The sequence below is a fragment of the Myotis myotis genome, unplaced genomic scaffold, assembly GCF_014108235.1.
Source record: "Myotis myotis isolate mMyoMyo1 unplaced genomic scaffold, mMyoMyo1.p scaffold_m19_p_18, whole genome shotgun sequence".
In the NCBI taxonomy this organism is placed as follows: Eukaryota; Metazoa; Chordata; class Mammalia; order Chiroptera; family Vespertilionidae; genus Myotis; species Myotis myotis.
This window is the reverse complement of record NW_023416322.1, coordinates 14,168,761-14,189,966: the sequence shown is the minus strand read 5'-3', so window position 1 is coordinate 14,189,966 and position 21,206 is coordinate 14,168,761. Positions and strand designations below refer to the sequence as shown.

The 21,206-nt window shown below is 44.3% G+C and overlaps 1 protein-coding gene across 4 annotated transcripts in view; it reads right to left on the bottom strand.

Annotated features, from left to right (window-relative positions):
* Positions 1 to 1,263, bottom strand: part of PPP2R5A (protein phosphatase 2 regulatory subunit B'alpha) — a 70,040-nt gene extending 68,777 nt beyond the window's left edge. For 2 of the 4 annotated variants that reach the window (XM_036343187.1, XM_036343188.1), the window contains exon 1: positions 392 to 1,261. In XM_036343187.1, coding sequence (XP_036199080.1) covers positions 392 to 575 — 184 coding nt within the window. In that variant the 5' untranslated portion in view covers positions 576 to 1,261. Of the gene's footprint in view, positions 1 to 391 lie in introns of all 4 variants that reach the window. The other 2 variants (XM_036343189.1, XM_036343186.1) reach the window with 2 other exon arrangements.
* Positions 1,264 to 21,206: the final 19,943 nt, after the last annotated feature.

The following is a 21,206-nucleotide window of genomic DNA, read 5'->3' as shown; positions in this document are numbered from 1 at the left end:
GGAGAAGTAAAGGACGAGCTCATGTCCGAAAACAGGAGGTGGGTGTCGGGAGAGTGAAGGTCGGGAGGGCAGACAGGTTGTCTAAAGCCAGACAGGGAAAGGCCAGCCTGGGGGAGAGGGAAGAGCCCCTCGCCGGACGCACTGGGCGAGCTCCCTTAGCGAGGGCAGGTGAGCGAGCGCGCAGGTGGGGGTCAGCCCGCTCCTCTCAGGTGGGAAGAGTGAAGGGGAATCGGGGCGGAAAAACAAGCAACTCCGCACGGCAAACCTGTTGGAACCGGAGGGGGAGGGGGCTCCGAGGCACCGCGGGGAACGCGCCTGGCACTGCCCGCCCCAGCTGGGCAGCGAGCGCCCCAGAAGGAAATGGCTCTGCGGGCGCCGCCGGCAAACTTACCTTTGAGTTGGGGCAGGGGCTGCAGTTCCACGGGGCAGCCCTGGCTGCGGAACTGCGACGAGCCCTGGGAGCGCTTCTGCCTCAGCGCCTTGCGCACCGATTTCCGGGTGAAGCCGTCCACTTTCTCCGAGGCCGAGATGGCGGCACTGGCAGCCCCCGCCGGCGGCGGAGACGACGCCGACATCTCCGCGGCCCAGGCGCTTGCCAGCTCCGGCGGCTGCTTGCACGGCACGGACAGCGGCAGGAGGAGGAGGAGGAGGCGGGGGTGAGGCGCGGAGCGGTCGCGCCCCTCCGCCCCGTGCCCCCGGCCACACCGTCTTCCCGCTCCCGGGCGCCGCCGAGCTGCTTCTCCTCGCCGCCCGCCAACGCCTCACGAGCGCATCTCGGGGCCGGAGGTTCCTGGTCCCCGCCGCGCGGCGGGCTCCCGGGGCCGACGGAGGCAAGGGCGGGGGCGCAGGGGGACCGAGAAGTTGTTGACTCCGGGCGCGGAGGGCGGGTGGAAGGGAGCCTGAAGTTTAGACAACTGAGGCGACGGAGCAGGGGCGCGGGCGCGGACGCGGTGCGCGCCTCTCGTCCCTTCGTCCAGGTCGCCGGCCAGCCCTTCAACGGCTGCTGCCAGAGCAACCCGCCTTCCTTGGAGTCTCCTCCCGAGGCGCTGCCATCGCGGGTCCCTTCCGAGCCTCTGCCGCGGTGCCCGCTCTTCCCTGTCAGCGCGGTCCCCTCATCTCCCGTGGCGGTAACCCGCCGCCCGGGCTCTGGGCGAGCACACGAGCGCTCCTCAGGGTGCGGAGCAGTCTGCGCTCCCTCCCCCACGCGCCCTTCCGCCGCCCACGCAGAACCCCCAGCGAGCGTCCGCTACAACTTGAGAAGGCGGTGGGGACGCGCAAGGGGGGGGGGGGAGTGTGTGTGCGTGTGCGCGCGCCGGGGCGTGAGGCCCGGGGGAGGGGCCTCGCGAGGGGTGGGGCAGGGCGGAGATTGACAACTTCCGCGGGGTCCCGCCAGCCCTGAAATACTTGGGAGGGAGTTGTGGGTGGAAAAGCATGCCAGCTCCCTCAGCCAATTGCAGGGCTCAGCGGCAGTAACGCGGTGAGGCGTGGCGTCCTGGAAGGTGTCTCAAGCAGAGGCAGTGGAATGGGGCGTGGTTGTGTGACGGACTTTGCTCACAGCCAATCGTAAGTGAAGACGGCGAGCGGAACGCCGCCTGCGTCACAACGGAGCAATAAATTTCCTTGGGAGGGGAAGTGCCCCTCCACCAGTGAGCGCCTTTGCGCGCTTGCGTGACAGCTGCGGGCGATCGTTGCTCTCCTGACAGCTTAAGAGAAGACCAGGAAACTACAGGAGGGTAGTTTAGAGAGTAAAATAGAATGCCCCTTCCCTTCCCCCTCCTCTCTGCTGGCCAATTAGGAACTGAAGCGACTAGGGAGGAGTTTGAGGGCTGGGGCGGGAAACGGCGTACGGTGTTAAATCACCAAAAGAGGGCGGGGCAAAGGGAGGGTAGGGTAATTGACGGGCGAAGGATCCCGGGAAAGGCGAGGAAGTAATCTTGTCCAATCGGAGCGAGGTACTGGGCTCCTGGGCGGGCCTTGGAGCCTCTCTCGCCCTTAGCAGCAGAGTTGGTAGCTGCAGCAGAAATGTGTAGCTGTGGAGTGGCTTTGGCACCGCAGTTCTGGAGAATTATTTTCGCGCCAGGCTTGGGCAATCTAGCATCTACTACTTCAAAGATTTCTACAAATCTGCACCCTCCAAGAGGAGGTTTCTCATATCAACTTAGTCTCCCACTAATCCTCACGCCTTCTTCAGCCAAAGGCCTTCAACTACTACAACAGGACCGGTACAAATTTGCTCATCCGTGGTTTGTAGATTTGGGGCTTGCCACTTAACTTTTACTGGGATCGCTTCCTTGGAAATTCCGTCTGAATTTTAAACTTCTAAAGGACAAGGACGTTTTTAGAGCAGTGTTTTCCATATAATGATGCTTGATAAAAGTGAGTATTGTATAAGAAGTAACACAAAGAGAACCAAATTGTTCTCTCTCTACCCTATTATAAGACCCTCACTATCCAAAATACAGGTAGTACTAAACAAAATTCAGAAATTGATTTGTCACTTACATAAAGATGGCTAAACACTTGCGGTGTAGAAGGAATATAAAAATTATTAGGCCTAAATTTAAGCCTAGAAAATAAATAAGTGAGCTGAATAGTCTGCCTCCCTTTACTTGGCAGTTTTGCACTGATGGACCCATATCTTCATTATTGGTAGGAATGTGAATTAGTACAGCCACTGTGGAAAAGAACATGGGAATTCCTCAAAAAATTAAGAATAAAACTACCATATGAAATTGAATGGCTCAGACTTGCCACTACCATAAGCCTGCCTAGCACTTAACAAATTTTGTATATGTGGAACTATGAAGTCCTGTTACCCAGAAGGAAAATGTGATTTTCACAAGATATAATGATGATGCTTATTCATTCACTCAGAAAATATTCATTTGTCCATTCCAGGTGCTTGGAAAACAGCCGTGAATGAGACAAAGTCTGCCTGCATGGAGCTTACCATCAGTGGAGAAAGCTCACAACAAGTAAAATTTGACTATGGAAACAATGCAGGGAATATATACCAGGGAAAACACTGATGTGCACACAGATGTCCACAGAGGTTTAGGTAACCATGGGGTGACCAACTTATCCTGGTTTGCTAGGGACTTTCCCAGTTCTAACACCAAAAGTCTCCTGTCCCAGGACCTCCCTACATCCTGGGCAAACCTGGACAGTTGGACACCCAATGAACCAAACAAGCAACGACACCTGTTTATTTGGTCTATTACAGTGGTTCTCAACCTTCCTAATGCCACGACCCTTTAATACAGTTCCTCATGTTGTGGTGATCCCCAACCATAAAATTATTTCTGTTGCTACTTCATAACGGTAATTTTGCTACTGTTATGAATCGTAATGTAAATATCTGATATGCAGGATGTATTTTCATTGTTACAAATTGAACATAATTAAAGCATAGTGATTAAGCACAAAAACAATATGTAATTATATATGTGTTTTCCGATGGTCTTAGGTGACCCCTGTGAAAGGGTCGTTCGACCCCCAAAGGGGTCGCGACCTACAGGTTGAGAACCGCTGGTCTATTATGAGCAAAGCCGATGGCTAAATGTTATGGTGTCAACCTTAAGGGAGCATGAGCTCTAGGGGAAAGATGAGGTGCATGTTCAGGGAAAGATAACTTCTCATTCAGGACAATATTTGATGAGTGCCAAGACAATAAATTCCAAGGAGCCCACAGGTGGTGTTTGTGCCAAGGTGGAGGAGATGAGATTTACGCTTGAGTTGCAGGATTGGGCATAAATGTATATGTATATGTATATGTATATGTATATGTATATGTATATGTATATGTATATGTATATGTATATGTATATGTATATATATAATGCTATGTATGTGTGCGTGTGTTTCATGGAAATTAAAAACATCAAATTCAGTGGTCTTACTACTTCCTAGAAGGAAGGTAGAAAGGGGAATGTTGAGAGGAGAATTGAGAGGGATACACTGAGGTCTCTAACTATATCTGTAATGCTTTATGTATGTATAATTTAGTTGGATATTTTATTGGTGGGTGTTTATTATACCATTTGCTACACAGTTTGTATATGCTACATGTATTTTTAAATTTTGGAGTGGAGAACGTAGGGTCTCTGTATTTTATAAATGATGAGACTGAGCTGATACTTGGGCACTTATAAAAGGGGAAACCCAGATATGGAGAGAATCCTTCTCAACTTGCATTTGATCCAGCCAGCAGACACACTGCCAACCCTCATGCATTACAGTAGGGATCCCCAAAAAGGAGCTGGATAATGGAAGAGAAAGAGCCTTAAGGACCACCCTCGAGGATGCCCACGCACAAGAAAAGTGACACTGAAGTAACACCAGCAGAGAAAAAGCTAGAACAACAGATGGGTTGCTAAAACAAAAATGAGAGAAATGCAATCCTTTAGATTCCTGGGGAGAAGGAAGTAATAGCCTGTCAATCACAGCAGGGAAGAAAGTTAGAAAGATAAGACAATTTGACTTGTCCAGAAAAATATATTTATGGGCTTTAGCAAGAAAAAATTTAGCAGTGCCAGAGGCAATTGCAATGAAGAAAATTCCACTTCAAGATATGAAAATTAACTGGAACTGGACTTGCCCTCTTACCGGTAAACAAGAAATTGGGTAAAATGTATGAACTATTTGTTTTCATTGTACAACACAGTGCAGAATGCAGTGATCCCTCCAATATTCCTGGCTTTCTGCCTGGAGGCACTTTTCAGACCACAAGGAAGGTGGATCCAAGTAGATGTGACAATCTAGCTGAAATGAAGACCAAAATATCAGAGTTTGGGGAGGCTGAGATGGCTGGAATTTTTGAGACAGAGTACCAAAGAAGAGGTACATATACGTGGACAAAGCTCCAGAAATCTTGAGTTCTTTGAATCTTAGACTGAATATTAAGCTGCATAGGATGCAGCTGCATGAGACTCAGCAAAGAGAATTCCTTAGGTTGCTATAAATTACATAGGTTCCTGAGCTGGGCTGAGAAACATTCAAGTTCCACCAGGTAGGATGGAGAGATCTTGGTGAACCTGTGTGGCATTCAGAGTTATTGTGGCTAAGCAGTAGGTCTAAGCTTGTCCTGAAATTAGAATTAAATGACCAACAAACATTTTTAGAACAATTTTTAGCCGGATCTGAGCTTATAACTTTGGTATTTATAAGATGACTTGGATTCTTGGGCAAAGAAGAAAACCATCTTAAGTTGGAGAGATAATAAAATAAATTATAATTTCCATTATAAAATTTTTGTTTGAAAAGTATAAGAAAAAAACAAAAAAGGATATTTTACAAATAATAAAAGCTCTTCAATTAAGCCACTAAATAATTGCCCATTGAATACAAAATCTTTCTAACTATATCAAAGTTCAATGGATTTAACTTTTGAAAAATTGCAAGGGCTTTCCTTCAGCTTTAGAAGAAGTCATGCCCAATCAACACTTTGGATGTGTTTGTCTCAAGAGACTTTCAAATTTATGGAAAAAGTCATTGGTATAGACCAGTGATGGCGAACCTTTTGAGCTCAGCGTGTCAGCATTTTGAAAAAACCTAACTTAACTCTGGTGCCGTGTCACATATAGAATTTTTTTGATATTTGCAACCATAGTAAAACAAAGACTTATATTTTTGATATTTATTTTATATATTTAAATGCCATTTAACAAAGAAAAATCAACCAAAAAAATGAGTTCGCGTGTCACCTCTGACACGTGTGTCATAGGTTCACCATCACTGGTATAGACACTGTAGAGATTTTACATCTGTCAAAGAAAAAATTCAGCTAGATATGAAAACATCGTTTTGATCCCAACGAAGGGTTCTCCAACTATGTTGTTGAAAGTCTGAATTTATCGAGATTTTAAAGCAAGAAACATCTTTTTTCTATTGTTTCATTCCTCTTATATGATACATATTGGAAATATTTGTGTTCAGTTTTTGAAGTGTTATGGATATAGTTGTTAAAAATTATTCCATATATGTGCAAATGCTATGAATCATCAGTTTGTTGCAGTGTAGAAAGAAATAACAAGAAAATCAGTGTGATGATCTTGTTCTTTTCCAATGCGCATTGGTTGAGTAATGGAGGACCTTTACAAAAATTTCTTGTACTGTTAACTCTAATTCAAGATTTTTTGAAATGAAGGGAATACCTGCCAAATATTCAACAATCAAAGACAAAAAGACAGTAGTGTGATTTATGTTTTCTCACTGATATCATACTGCATAGTAATGAGTTAAATCTGAAGTTCCAAGAAAGAGAAAATATATTTGTGATCTAGCTAGGAAGTCTAAGAATTTCTGTCAAAATTGGAAATCTTCATAATAACCAGCAATGACAATTTAACACATTTTTAACATGAGTTAATATGCCAATGACTTTCATTGTAAGCAAGAGCATTATGTAAATTAGTTGCAAAAACTTAAGGAAATATATGAATAACTATTAATATTGATGAATTTATAATTGCTTTTAAATTTATGTAACACTCCTTTGAATTCAATAATACTGAGATTAACACAAGAGTTAATGAATTACTTAGACAGTTTTGAAACTGGTAGACTTTGCTTCAAAGTCAGATCATTTCTCCTAAAATTAAGGAAACATGTTTGACAATATGGATGCAAATATTTAAAAAATGGTGTTTGAAACTTGACTCAGTTATTGAAAAACTTTTTTTTAAAATATATTTTATTGATTTTTTACAGAGAGGAAGGGAGAGGGATAGAGAGTTAGAAACATCAATGAGAGAGAAACATTGATCAGCTGCCTCCTGCACACCTCCTACTGGGGATGTGCCCGCAACCAAGGTACATGCCCTTGACCGGAATCGAACCTGGGACCTTTCAGTTCGCAGGCCGACGCTCTATCCACTGAGCCAAACCAGTTAGGGCTGAAAAACTTTTAAGTATGTTTGGAATAACTTGGGCATGTGAATCTATACTTTCAACTACCAATTGTAGAATATATAAATACAGACTGAATATTTCTGGTGCAAATTTAGCATTTGAATCAAAAAGTACTCTAAGTTTGAAAATACACATAGATTTAGAAGATTTCACATATGCATGTGAAATACATAATTTTTATATTGATTACATGTTGAATTGATAATATTTGGGAGATATTTGGTTAAATAAACCTATTAAAATTAATTTTACCTGTTTCTTTTTTCTTTTTAATGTGGCTATTAAACATTTAAACGTACTTATGTGGCTCACATTTGTGGTGTGCACTGTATCTCTTTCAGTTTTATTGAGCTATAATTGATAAACAACACTGTGCCATTATGTTTTAATAAGCAGCTCTGCTCTAGGGTAGAGGCTTCAGAGCTCCACCTCTGAAACCAGATAGGCTGAATTCAGATCTAGTCTCTGACACTTCCTTGTTGTGTATATTGGCCAAGTTGTTTACCATCTCCATGCTTCAGTTTTTCCCATCTAAAAGTGGGGATAACAATAGTCTTACTTTATAGGGTTGTGATGAGAATACCTATATAGTGCCTAGCACATATATAATCACCATGTGTAATAGCATAGCTAGCTATTGGTGGTATTATTATTAATAACCTTGAGAAATTCCTTAACCATTATTTACTCATTTGTAAAATTGTGATAACAGCATCCACCTTACAAGGTTTCTTCTTTAATTAAATGAGATAGGATATAAAAAATTGCCCATCACATGCTTGATGTATTTCCTAGATCTTAGCTGGTATTCAGAAGTCTCTGTTATCTGGCTCAGCTCACCATTCTTAAACTCAATAGTGTATGCGAAAGCATTTGCAAACCATAAGGGGCTATCAATGATTCTCTCATATCATTGATGTTTCTATCTCTCTCTTCCCTCTCTAAAATCAATAAAATTATATTTTAATAAAAAGGGGGCTATTTATTTATTTTAATATTTTTCTTTCAGAAAGGAAAGGAGAGGGAGAGAGATAGAAACATCAATGATAAGAGAGAATAATTGATCGGCTGCCTCCTGCAGGCCCCACACTGGGGATTGACTCCACAACCCAGGCATGTGCCCTGACTGGTAATCATACTCTGACTTCCTGGTTCATAGGTTGGTGTTCAACTATTGAGCCATGCTGGCTGGGCCACAAGGGGCTCTTTAGTTGTTAAAAGTAATTTTTCTTCTTCTCCTTTGAGAAACTCCTCTGCGAGTATTTGTTCCCTAAACCCACCTTACTTAGAGTCTCCCTAGTTCTACTTGGCTTCTAGACTGAAGGCCCACTTTCCCATGAGGCCCTCAATGTAGACGCCAGCCCCAGTATGGTCTCTCTCTCTCTCCTGTAAATTCCTGAGCATCTTTTGTGTATTTGGCATTTAATTCTATACTACCTTGTATTGCTTATTGTATGAATCCCTGGTCAGGTTAGGATGAATGTTTCATAATTTGTGAATTCCCCATAGCACATAATTACTCAAAAAAATGTTTGGTCAAAAAGTGGGAACATTTGGAAAAATTAGGGGGGAAAAGAATTTTAATTTGAAATATCCAAGTATCCTCTACAAAGAATGAAGAGTGTCACTGAAAAGATAAAGCATTAAGCAAAAGTTTGAGATAAGTATGCAAGGGTCCAACAGTTAATGTGGGAAGTAAGAAGGGCAAAGGTCAGGGAGAAAGCAAAGTGGATACCCCTCCTGCAGTGCAGTCCGAGAACTCAAGGCAAAGCTTCTTCTCCCATAGTCCTTTTAAGAGCTAGTTCTAGCCTTATCCAATTTTAGAAAGCCACCCAAGGTTTTTTCCCAAGCAGTTCTCTTGCCAATCTCAGACGGCTTATTCCCAGAGCTTCCTTCCTCTTGCCCTCAGAGCCTTCCCCACACCCAGGTATTTAAGGTGTTTGGAAATCCTTCCTTCTGCATTAGTCTTGGCTGACCACCTGAAAGTGAATGAGGACAGGCGCCCTCCTCTCCTGCCTTCTGCACTTAGAAATCTCCCTGTCAGGAGAAGACACCTTACTGCCTGGGCCATTATAGAGTCTAAACACAGTGCTTGCTCCATCACAGGCACTCTGTAACTACTGAATGGTTTAATGTCACTTGGTTGATTTTTGTTTGAGCCACAGTGGAGGGAAAACACAGCTAACGTGGAGAGAAAGAAGCTGTTGTTCAACCATGACTCATGAGCTTAACTTTCAACACAAGGTTCAAGTTTGTTTTGCATTTTTGTGCCTCCAAAGTGATGGTGAATTGGCAAGGAGAAGGGGAGCCAGCATGGTGGGAATCAGAAGAGGCATGATTCAGGCCTTAGAACTAACATCAGTGTGAGTTTGGGTACTAACCCATTTGGATTTGCAAAATACAGGATGCCTTCCTGCCTCAAATTTTTATTCTAAAGTTAAACTGTTGTCATTAGGCATGATGCGCCAATGATAATCATGACTGGAAGGGGACTGACCCTACCTCCCCAGGGAATAGGGTCACTAATCACTGGACTTGGGGAAGTAAGACATCTCAATCTGGTTACCTTGCCACCAGACTCAAGGACATAAGACTAACAGAGGCCAGCATACATGGAAAGGGACAGAGCAATTTTGGTTCCTTGTTCATGCTCTCTTTTAATTCATCCAGGTACAACCAGTCTCTTTCTCTTTCTTTCCAACTTTAATCCCAGCCCCCAACCCCAAATCTGATTACATAATTAAGCACTCAGTAAGTTAGTAAGTGTTCTCTGATCCTGATTTTTAATGAAGTTGGCCAATGCTGCTTCCTGTTTTGAAAGAGACAACCCCATTTAAAAGGCTAGTCTGTGTTCCCAATACCCACTGCATCTTAGAAATAAAATGGGCATTTTAATTATTTTAGAGGAAAAATAATCAGATGTAAATAGCTTAAAGTTTTCACAATGGAGAGGGTAGCTGTTGCAAAGAGCAACATTGGTAGTAGGATATGACTGCAATACCAAAACTAGTACTTACCTATCTAGCTATCTATCTACCTATCAAAGAGGTCAAATATCAAAAAGGTCACAAATATGCTGACTCTTTTGTTCCTGAGATGGCAGGTAAGAGATATCTATAATACTTTGGAAGGCATCTTCCTAGCAAATCACTTCTCAGTCTCCTGGAAACTTTTGGAGGCCACCTTGGAATGAGTTCTAGAAATTTATGTGGAGGCCTTTAGGCTCTGAACTAGGCCTGCTCGTGTCCCTTAGTGAAAGAAGAATCAGGCTGCTCTTCCCAATATTCTGTTGTGTGCACTGAATCATACAAGTAGAAAAGGGAAAAAGAAATGTTGTGGAGGTCAGGGTGTTGGGAGGAATGGTGGGCATTCAGGTGAGGTGTTGCAGTTATTTTCCATAAAACTATCCTATCTTCTCACCTAGACCCATGACTACTAACCACGCTATTATTTCCTTACCTAAAATCTTTCATCCCAAGAATGCTTGCCATTGAACCGTTGGTTTGACATTCAAATTTGGTCCTGCTCAGTATCTTCAAATTCATTTCTCAACACTCCCTGTAACACCTCAATACTTGTAATTCCCCATGTGCACTCTCCTTTCAATGTCTTTGTCTATGCTGAATTCTATCAGGATACCATTTCCTACCTTATTCACCTTCCATTTCTATTTGTTCCCTAAGACAAATCAGGTGCCCCATTCTTGTTACCCACTTGAGCTTGGTCTCCCTCTTTTGTTATCTCTGGGCACACAGGCAGATTCCTACCTTTGTCTTTTCTTTTTTAATTTTATTTATTTATTTATTTTTAGGGAAGGAGGGAGGAGAAAGTGTGTGTGAGAGAGAGAGATCAATCCACTGCTCCACACATTCATGCACTCATTAGTTGCCTCCTGTGTGCACCCCAACTAGGGATCGAACTCGCAACCTTGGTGCAATGGGACAGTGCTCCAACCAACTGAGCTACCCAACCAGGGCCCTACCTTAGTCTTTATTACAGGATATTGTAATTGCTTCTTTGCTTTACTGTCTCTCTGACTAGATTAAACCATAAGCTCTTTAGAGGTAAGGCTGTATTTCTGGTGTCTTGCACAAGCCAATCATTTATGGAAGCTCAATAAATGTTGATGAGCTGATTAGTTAGGTATGGATTGGGGTAGAACTATCCAACCATCTGTCAGTGGCATGCTGTGATAGAATACAGCTGGCTTTGTCTCCAGTTCTCTCCTGGGCACACGCCTTAAGCTCCTCTGTTACTCTCTGACTAGATCCCTTCATCCACACACACTCACATTATTCTCTCTGTCTAGACTTGGACTCTTCAACTCCAAGCTCCATGTTCTCCCTCTTTTGGAAATCTGTTCCCCGTTTAAACCCACTTGGTTCTTTTCTGTTCATGTCTCTGCCCCCCTCATCAAGAGGGCTATATTTTTGGGTGGATGTTTCTGTGTCTATTTTTGCAAACACGGGTGTGTTGCCTTGTCTCCTACACTCAAGTCAAAGTTTTGCAGAAAACCATGGCTCTCCACTAGGCCTACCGCATGCTGTATGCCTCCTTCACTGGCCCAAAACCTGTTTGGGACAATTCAGAATCTTACAGTCTGCAGCCATCACTGCAAGAGGCCAATTTGTATAACTTTTCATGTAGTTATTCATTTTCACTTTATGTAGAGCCCTGTACTGGATCTGTGCTGTTACTAAGAGATTTCACATGTGTCTCAGGGATACCTGATCTGGAGGTAGTGTATCCTGACCTCAACAAGTTCAAAACAATGAAACAAAAGGTGATATGACAATTGGTAGGAACACTGCTACAATTTCCCACTATATCTTTTGGGGGAGCTAGGCCTTTCAGGGATTGGGATTCACTAAAATTCTAGGTCTCTGATGCAAATAGAAAGCTATCTTTCCATAACGTTGTAACTCTTGGCCATCTATCAATCAGGTATATGTTTATGATTTATTTATTAATTAAAATTAAAGGTTGTGTTAAACCACTTTCGTTCTCATCCAGTGGTCCACCTTTAGAAGTGCTGACCAAAGTTAGAAGTACTATCTGTGACCACAGGATGGATGGAAATGAATTGGTCCACAAAGAACTCAGATTTGTGACCTTGGCCCTATTACCACTCACCCAAGTAGGATGTGGGCCCAGAGGGCTGGCCAAGCTGGAGCTTGGTGACTGCAAACTTGAGAAAGAGCAAGCTATCCTACAGATGACCAGTTCAGGTCCCTGTGGCTTTTGGGGCAGTCTGACCCCAGATTTCTGGTGACCGGCCTCCTGCCCAAAACAGCTTCCTGTTTGAGAGGGTCTACCCCACTTCAGCAGGTGGAAATAAGTCAAGCTAAATGCCTTTCAAGTAGTGTATCATGATTGTTAAGAGCAGGGCATTGAGAAGCAGGCACATCTGAATCTGTATCCCATCACTGCCACTTGTTTGCTATCTGGTCTTGGGCAAGTTGCTTAACTTCTCTAAACTTTATTTCCTTATGTTTAAAAAGGGGATGGCGACAGCACCTACTTCATGTGTTTGCAGGGGGTTTAAATGAGAAAAGGCACATAAGGCGTTTAGCACTGTCCTTGGCCTGTAGTTAGGTGCTCACTCGGTGGTAACTCTTCTTTATAAAGTAATATTATTAAGAATAGTAATAACAGGAAGTCACATTTAAAATGATTACCCAGGTCGGCTGTGCTCTCAGGCCATATTCCCAGGCACTTCTGCCTGCCTTCTCCCAAGGTGACCCAGCGTGGCAGTGCCAGCTCTGTCCAGGGTTGCTGAGTGAGGTAAGAATCTCGGCCAGGATCAGGCTGCCTGGGCATGACCCCTGAGCCGGCAGCTGTGGGAGGAGGAGCATGAGATGAGGGGCAGGGAAAAATGGGGTGTCAGTGGGCGGCCTAGGACTCTGGGGAGGAAGTAGGTTTGTGGTGAGGAGAGGGTGAGGTAAAGAAGAGGGGATGGGCAAAGTTTGAGAGAGTTTTAGCAGGAAGGAAGGCAGTTGAGAAAAAAATAATCCACTTTGTGTCTGATTGGCTTCTTAGTGTCATTTTCTGGAACTGAGGAATCAGAAAGAGAAACCAACACAAGGCTTCTAGGGTCTCACAAAATATCAGACCTCTTTTGATTTCTTTTTTTTTTTTGGGGGGGGGTGCTATCTGCAGCTCCAAAAAGGAAAAATGGGCTGTGTTTTACAAACGGTCAGAATGTCAGATCAAGACCTAATGTGCCTTTTTCACCCGAAAAGTCTGTTGCACAACCTGGTGTTATTTCCACAGGCAGCTGAAGTAATTCTGCTCTTGAAACCCTGCCCTGTGTGACTTTTTTTTCTTCTTGTTTGTTTGCCCAGTAATTAAATAGTCATGACAGAACAGTCCCTCAGTTCTGTGGGGCATGGACCTGGGAGGTCATCCCCAGCTACCAAGGCATCTCCAGTGAGAACACGCTGTATCCTGGGGCTGGAGCCCTCAGGGAGCGCCTAGTGTCCTGCAGCCATCAGCTACCCAACTGAGATGTAGCTCAATGCACATTGAATCACCCACCAGAGCCATGCACCACGGAACCCTGGGAAGGTTCTGTTATCACAAACAGGAAGCAAAACTCATAGCAGAGCAAGATTTCAAAAGCAAGGTTTCTTCAGCACCTTGGAAACACCCACTTGCCTCTCCCCTTCCCCCATGGTTTCACCTCTTATCTCTGCTCAAATGCTCACTTTCCCAAATTCTTTTTTTGTTATTAATCCTCATCCAAGGATATTTTCTTCCATTGATTTTTAGAGAGTGGAAGGGATACACGGAGCGGGAGTTAGACAGATGGATAGATAGAAACATTGATTGAGAGATACATCAATTGATTGCGGTTGCCTCCTGAATGCACCCCTGGGGCCAGGGATGGAACCTGCAACCCAGGTACATGCCCTTGACCAGGAATCGAACCCGAGACCATTAGATGTGTGGGCGAACGCTCTAACCACTTAGAAACACTGTCCAGGGCCCACATTCTTTTTCAGACTTTAGTCTCCAAACTTTAATCTGGCTTTATTTGGGGGATGGGAGGCAGAAGTGAAAGATTTAAACAATTTATCTGATTTTGTGTCTCCTCACCTCCCCATGAAATGGCCTATGGTTTGAAACAGTCTGAAATATCATGGCTCGGTTGTCTGTCCTCACCTCAGATTTTGCACATTTGAAATCAACCCTTCATCCTTATCTCCAAAATCAGCTCCGTTTCCTCATTTCTATTAAACAGTACCACCATTTATCCAGTTCAAGTTAATCTTTGACTCACTCACACCTGCTAGCTTCATAAACAGTCACCAACAGATTTGACCGATTCCTGATTCATCTGAAATATCACTCCACTGGCCCCTCATCACTGTCACTCCTCTACAGTTCAAGTCTTTATCACTTCCTCATGCCTGGACCTAGGTAACATGGCCCTCCCCCCAGGCCTTCCCCACTCACTCCATGCTGCCCAGCATGTTGAAATTCACCCACCCAGAGCCCAGATTTCATCACTCCCTTTTCTGCACAGCAGCCTCATCACTGCCTGCAGTGCAAAGTCCAGCCAGACACCCAGCTGGCATTTCCCTCATTTTCCTGCCCCCTTCCCTAGGCACTCTCCCCACTCCCCAAAAGACACCAACTGCTCCCTCCTGCCAGGCTGTTTTTAATACTGCCTTCTGCTTGGTGGAAGGGAGATGCTCACTCATAGGAAGGGAGAGGGGGAGGGAAGGAGGAAGGAAGGGAGTGCCCAGCTCCATCTCCACAAATCATTCTAGTTCTTTCCACTTGCACCCTGCTCTGAACTGCTCCACCGTCCGTGTCTACATGACTCATTAAAAAACGAACAGCAGAACCAAAAACTTTTACTGTGAAGATTTCCAAACGTATATAAAAAACCCTCATGAACCCATTTGCCAGTTTTGATAGCCATCAAGTTTGTCACATTTTATTTCATCCGTCTTCCCTCCACCTTTTTGGAGGGAGGTGGGTGAGTGGACCATTTCAAAGCAAACATTTCCCTTATGTCAATTTATTCCCAAATACCTTAGCATGCATCTTAAAAAGGACATTTTCTTTCATAGCCATTATCATACCTAACAAAATTAATAATAAATTCTTCCTATCACCTATTTCTTAGTCTATATTCAAGTTTCCCAAACTGTCTAAAAAATCATTTTTAAAATTGGGTGTGTTGAACTCAGGATCCAAACAAGTTCCCCTTAGTCATCATATTTGGTTATACCTGTGAAGTTTCTTTTAACTTCTTTTAAACTAGAATAGTTCTTCCTCCATTCCCCGCCCCCCATGTCATTGATGAAATAAACAAACAAAACCAAGTTAACTGCCCTGTAGAAAGTACCACATTCTGGATTTGACTGATTACACCTTTGTGCTATTATTTATAGACCACTCATTCCAACCCTTATACCTTGCCCTTTCCTGCCTTTGACCTAACTTTTGAATATGTACATACAAACTTCCAAAGAGAAAATCTGTGTGTGTGTGTGTGTGTGTGTGTGTGTGTGTGTCTTTGGCTTCAGTGTTATTAAGAATTTTTCACATACCAGCTCCTCAATAAATACTTGCTGAAGAGAATTTATTAAGCTCTACTGTCTGCAGAATTGTGTACCAGGGAGAGAGAGCTCAGACCTCTCTCGAGCTCCAGGCTCCTTCCTCAGGTGATGCTTTCCTGTCTCTAAACACAATGGCTTTCCCTGCTCCCAGATCCCTCCACTCCTAACCTTCCGCCAGAATGCTGTCTGGCTGTCTCTGTAAAACACCACTGTGATCAGACACCCCGGGAGCTCCCCTGTGCCTTTGGTGTCTGATCACAGACTAAACTCCTCAGTGGCATTTCCAGACGCTGTAATTTGCATTCTCATCTGCAAGCGTCCCTTTCCTTCTCTCCACCTGCATCCACACCACACACTTGAGATTTCCAGTACCTTTGCACATGCTGTCTGCTTAGTCTGAAGTGGCTTTCCCCTCTTTTCTCTTCCCCACCTTCAATCTCCAGCAAATAACTTCTCTTTTTCCTTTTTTTGAGACTCAGTGAGACTGTCACCTCCACAACTTCCCAGGTGGCATGATGGCTTCCCCTTTGTTCTCTTTGTAATTGGCCTCATTACTCTTAGTTGCCAGGATTTATTTACACATCTGTCTCTCTCAAAAGACTTTGAGTCTGAAGAAGATCCGTGTCTTATTCATGTTTCTACCCCTATGACCTAGCCCGTGTTAGGCACTCAGTTAATGTTGAACAGAAAAATGAATGAATTCTAAGACTCTTGTCAGGTTGTTCTGTCTACTGTTCTTGGGCTCTGTGTTCAAGAGCAGAGTCCCTGAGTCAGATGAGTTCAAATCCAGGTTCTGCACCTTTACTAGGTTTGTGGCCACTCACTGGAGGCTAACCTTACTTACCCTCCCAATGGCTTAGTCTCCTCATCTGTAAAATGGGGCTATTGATAGTACCTACCTCATAGAATGGCCATGAACATTAAAAGAGACTAGGCCATGTCAAGGGACCAGCATGGTGCCTGCCTGACACATAGCCAGGACTCAGTAACTGTCTATTATTATTATTATTATTATTATTATTAATTTTTAAAACAGTTTTCCAGTATCTTGTTTGATACCACTTATGGAAAATTAATGCGTGTGTGTGTGTGTGTGTGTGTGTGTGTGTGATACTGAGTGGGATTTTTTTTACCTATATATTCTTTATTGTTAGACTGTTTTACAATACATATTGATTTTTATATACACTTAGTTATTTCAACTCCCAAAATACACACACCCGCACATACACACAAACACTCCAACCCATAGTATTCATATGCAAACCCCACAGACATACACATAAAGCACACAAACGTGCATACTCCCTAAGGAACTCTGAGTCCAGATGTGCCCCAGCCTCGGGGGCGCTGAGGACGTGCCTGCAGAGAGCACGTGTAGACCTCAGGCCATCTCTGGCTCTCAGCCAACAGAGAGGGACGGGCACTCTGCCAGCTCTGGAACAGGGAAGTGACATTCCTGTTCATCCAAGCTCTCACGTAAACACCCAACATGGGTGTCTGGAGACAGACCCTTTATGAAGTGCAGACCTGGCGGCCCGAGTCTTTCTCACACAAAAAGAACTATTGGGAAGTAACTGCCTTCCTGACCTCGGTTTTCAGAGCAGAAGGGACCTAAGTAATCGCTGTCAAAATGGTTTCTTTTTATTCCCGTACGTTTGGGAAATGCAGGAGGAACTGTATGGAGGGAGCTAAATTATACACTTTAATTGGAAGTTCCTTTTTTCCCACTGAAAAATAAAACTTGTGGTGGCTTGAACTGGCTTTGGTGCTGAGACCTCAATTTTGCTGGAATTTAATATCAAAGACACGGAGACACCCTGCTCCGTGTTGAAGTGTATTGTCACCCAGAAAAAGCAGGAGGCCCATGTCCTCCCTAGATCAAGCCTGCTTTCCCAGTGAAGGGAGAAAATGGTGCCAAGTATCAGGACAGAAATGAGGAAAGCTCTGGACTGGTGAACCAACCTGACCCTCAGAGAAGAATCTGGAAGGATTAGCAGCAAAGAGAATAGAGGCCTGTCCAGGGCTGCAGACTCACACAGGGTGGGCCCTGGTGCCAGGCCCGGATCTATATTCACTTTTGAGTCAGCATGGAGAGGTCACAGGGTCAAGGTGACCCCAAGGGGCACCTATGGGTGCTCAGCCTAAAGCAGGACAAGAAGAGGGAATCTCTAATTCCCTAAAAAGGAAGTTTACATTGCAGTTAGGGAAATAAGAAGGGCACTCATGAAACCATTGAAAAAGGTCTGCAACTTCCTGTCTTGGACAGTGGAGATCCCAAGTGTTGAAGAAATTTACAGAAATGTGTAACTGAGCAGGGTCACCATAAAGGTTGTACCATACACAGTCTATACAGCCAGACCTCCTCCAACACTTGGATAACACAAAACTTCCCAACCACCACCACCAGCCAAATGAGGAAGGGGCACAACATTAATAACCAAAATGTCACTAACTTGCAGCCCTGGTGACTCAGGACCTCAGCCCCTCCTTCCACTACCCCAGAGTTTCCCAGTTTGTTCTTTCTTTCCTTTATTTAGATGTGCCACACAATTTACTATTTTAAAGTATACAATTTAGTGGTTTTAAGTATATTCACAAGTTTTTGCAACCATCATCACTATCTAATTCCAGAGCATTGTCATCACCGAAAAAAACTGCCCTGTGCCATTAAGCAATCACTCTCCAGACCCCTCTCCCCCAAGCCCCTGTCAACCACTATTCTTTCGGTCCCTATGGATTTGCCTGTTCTGAACAGTTCATGTAAGTGGAGTCATGCACTACATGGCCTTCTGTGTCTGGCATCATTTACTTAGCATCTATGTAGCATATATCAATACTCCATTCCTTTCCTCGGTTCTTTCTGGGCATCCCAGATGGTGGTTCCCTGTGCTCAGGTACAAGTCTGTTCATGAACATCTCCCTAGAAGCCACTTGGGAGAAGAGTCCCACAGCTGCTACCTTTCCTGCCTCCAGCCCCTAAGGCAGGGGTGGTGAACCTTTGTTCTGCCAAGGGCCATTTGGATATTTATAACATCATTCGAGGTCCACACAAAATCATCAACTTAAAAATTAGCCTGCTAAAAACTCATAGATAGCCCTAGCTGGTTTGGCTCTGTGGATAGAGCATCAGCCTGTGGATTGAAGGGTCCTGGGTTCGATTCTGACCAAGGGCACATGCCTGGGTTGCAGGTTTCGGGCTCGATCCCTAGTAGGGGATGTGAGGAAGGCAGCCGATCAATGATTCTCTCTCATCATTGATGTTTCAATCTCTCCCTCTTCCTTCCTCTCTGAAATCTATCTATATATATATATGATAGACAATACTTCTTTTAAAAACAAACAAACAAACAAACAAACAAACAAACAAAAACTCATAGCTAGACAAAAGTATGGTGCTCACCAGAGGGGAAAGGGAGAGAGGAGGGAGGTAGTAAAGGTGTGGGAATCAAAATATGGTGACAGAAAGAGTTTTGACTTTGGGTGGTAAACACAGATTGCAACATGCAGATGATGTAATATAGAATTGTATACTTGAAACTTACATAATTTTATTAAGCAATGTCACCCCAATAAATTTAATTTTGAAAAAAGGAAAAAAAATTAACCTGCTATATTTGGTCAAATATTTAATTAACTCACTCCTAATGTCTTGGCAGGACCAGACCAAATCATTTCCCAGGCTGGATGTTTCCCACCCTGCCCTAAGGTGTCAAGACACACAGTTCCCATCTGTCCTTCCCTCCTCACACTTGAACTATACCCTGTACAGACTTGGGGACATGGTCTTCCTCCCTGCCTGAGTGCTGCCCTGTCCCCTGGCCCTCAGATTGTAGCTACATCCCTCTCTGGCACCTCGAGGAGGGCCTGGTTGTCAGCTTCCCCATCTGTCTCATTCACTCTGACCCTAGAGACCAGGGTGGGAAGGAGCCCAAGACAAAACAAGCACATCCTACCACAAGAATTGGAGCGACAGTTGGTTCTGAGGATGTGTTCCCAGGAAAAACCAGTAGGGGTGTGGGAAAGTAGCATGGACGCTAAAAAAGGGAGTGATCGCAAGTGAAGTCCCACAGGGGTGGGGTAACTGCAGCTCAGCCCACGGAGGAGCAACAGTGCACGTCAGGCCTCCGAGGGGGGTGTTTGAACCTGCACCTGACAGTCATCAGTTGAGGGCTGCTCCCCAGGTGTGTGTAGTCCAGGCCCTGCAGCTCTCAAGGACCCCAGGTGAAGGACATCCTTGCAGCCAGAGAACAGCCCTTTGACAAGGAGACAAAGGTGCTGGCTATTAGAAATGGACACACATAGGCTCTGCTACACTCTCTTTCTCCAGGTCTCCTTTCCCCACAAACATCAGAAACTAGCACATAACTCGGTACTGCGACTCAATGTTTACTGATAGGATATACTAGATAGATTGATTGATCAATCAACAGATCAGTGGACAAACTTCATTGAAGCCCTAAAGGTAATTTTCATTACAACCATTAAATGCTTGAAAAGATGGAGGGCATTGTACACATCTGTCTTACTCTACCACACTTACTCTATGTACCTTGGCAAGTGCAAAGGGAAATGAAGGCAGTACGTGCTAGATTGTGGCTGTAAAGGAAGGAAACTTAGACACTCATGGACATTGACTTTCTCAGGTTCCAGGTGACAAAGTCAGTGATCAACATTTGATAAGTCAGGAACTCAGGCTAACTTCTCACCATGGATGCTAGAAGAGTCCCTCTCTGACATCCGGAATGCGCGTCACTTTCTTCTTTTTCTATGAGCATAGAAGCTGAGGGAACAGAGAACAGTTCTCCGATTGTGTTGGGCATATGTCTGAACATCTTTATTTTTCCATTTCCTTTGCCCACATCCCAAGGTTGATGTAAAGATTAAATCAATGGATGTGGAAGGGCTTTGAGAAACATAATGTGCTCACAAACAGCAAATAATTTTTTTAAATAGCTTCTTCCTTTCCTTTCCTTTCTTCCTTACTTACTTCCTTCCTTCCTTCCTTCCTTCCTTCCTTCCTTCCTTCCTTCCTTCCTGCCTGCCTTTCGGGATCCTGGGCAACTGACAAGTTTCAAAGAGCGAGGCTGAGAAAGTTCCCTTGAGTCTTCAGGGAGTCTGGGTCTCGTTGGGAGTTACCTGGACCGCAGACCAGCACACTCATTAACCTGCCACCAGATGCCTGTTCAGGGCGTACAGCCCGACGTAGCAATAAAGGTTCATGAGGGGCCCGAGCAGAATTAAGAGGTAAGGAGAGGTGAATAGAAGAAAGGGTGAGTGGTAAAATGAAGGAATTAGACCTGAGTGGGTGGGTGGGTAACAGGTAAAGAAGTAAGGGGTAGCCTGGCCAGTGTAGCTCAGTGGTTGAGTGTCAACCTACGAACCAGAAGGTACCTACAAACCAGAAGGTCACAGTTCAATTCCCTGAGTTGTGGGCTTGATCCCTAGTGTGGGGCGTGAAGGAGACAGCCAATCAATGATTCTTTCTCATCATTGATGTTTCTATTTCTCTCTTTCCCTTCCTCTCTGAAATCAATAAAAATATATTAAAAAAAAAAAAAAAGAAGCAAGCAAGAGGTAAAGTAGAGACAGGAAATAGAGTTGACTATGCTGGAGGGTGATGGGCACCACTGGTAGCTGCTCCTGCGACATCCACACCCTGTGCTTCCCAGGCACGGGTTCTATGATAGAGGTCACATTTGCCACAACCTTGTTGCAACCCTG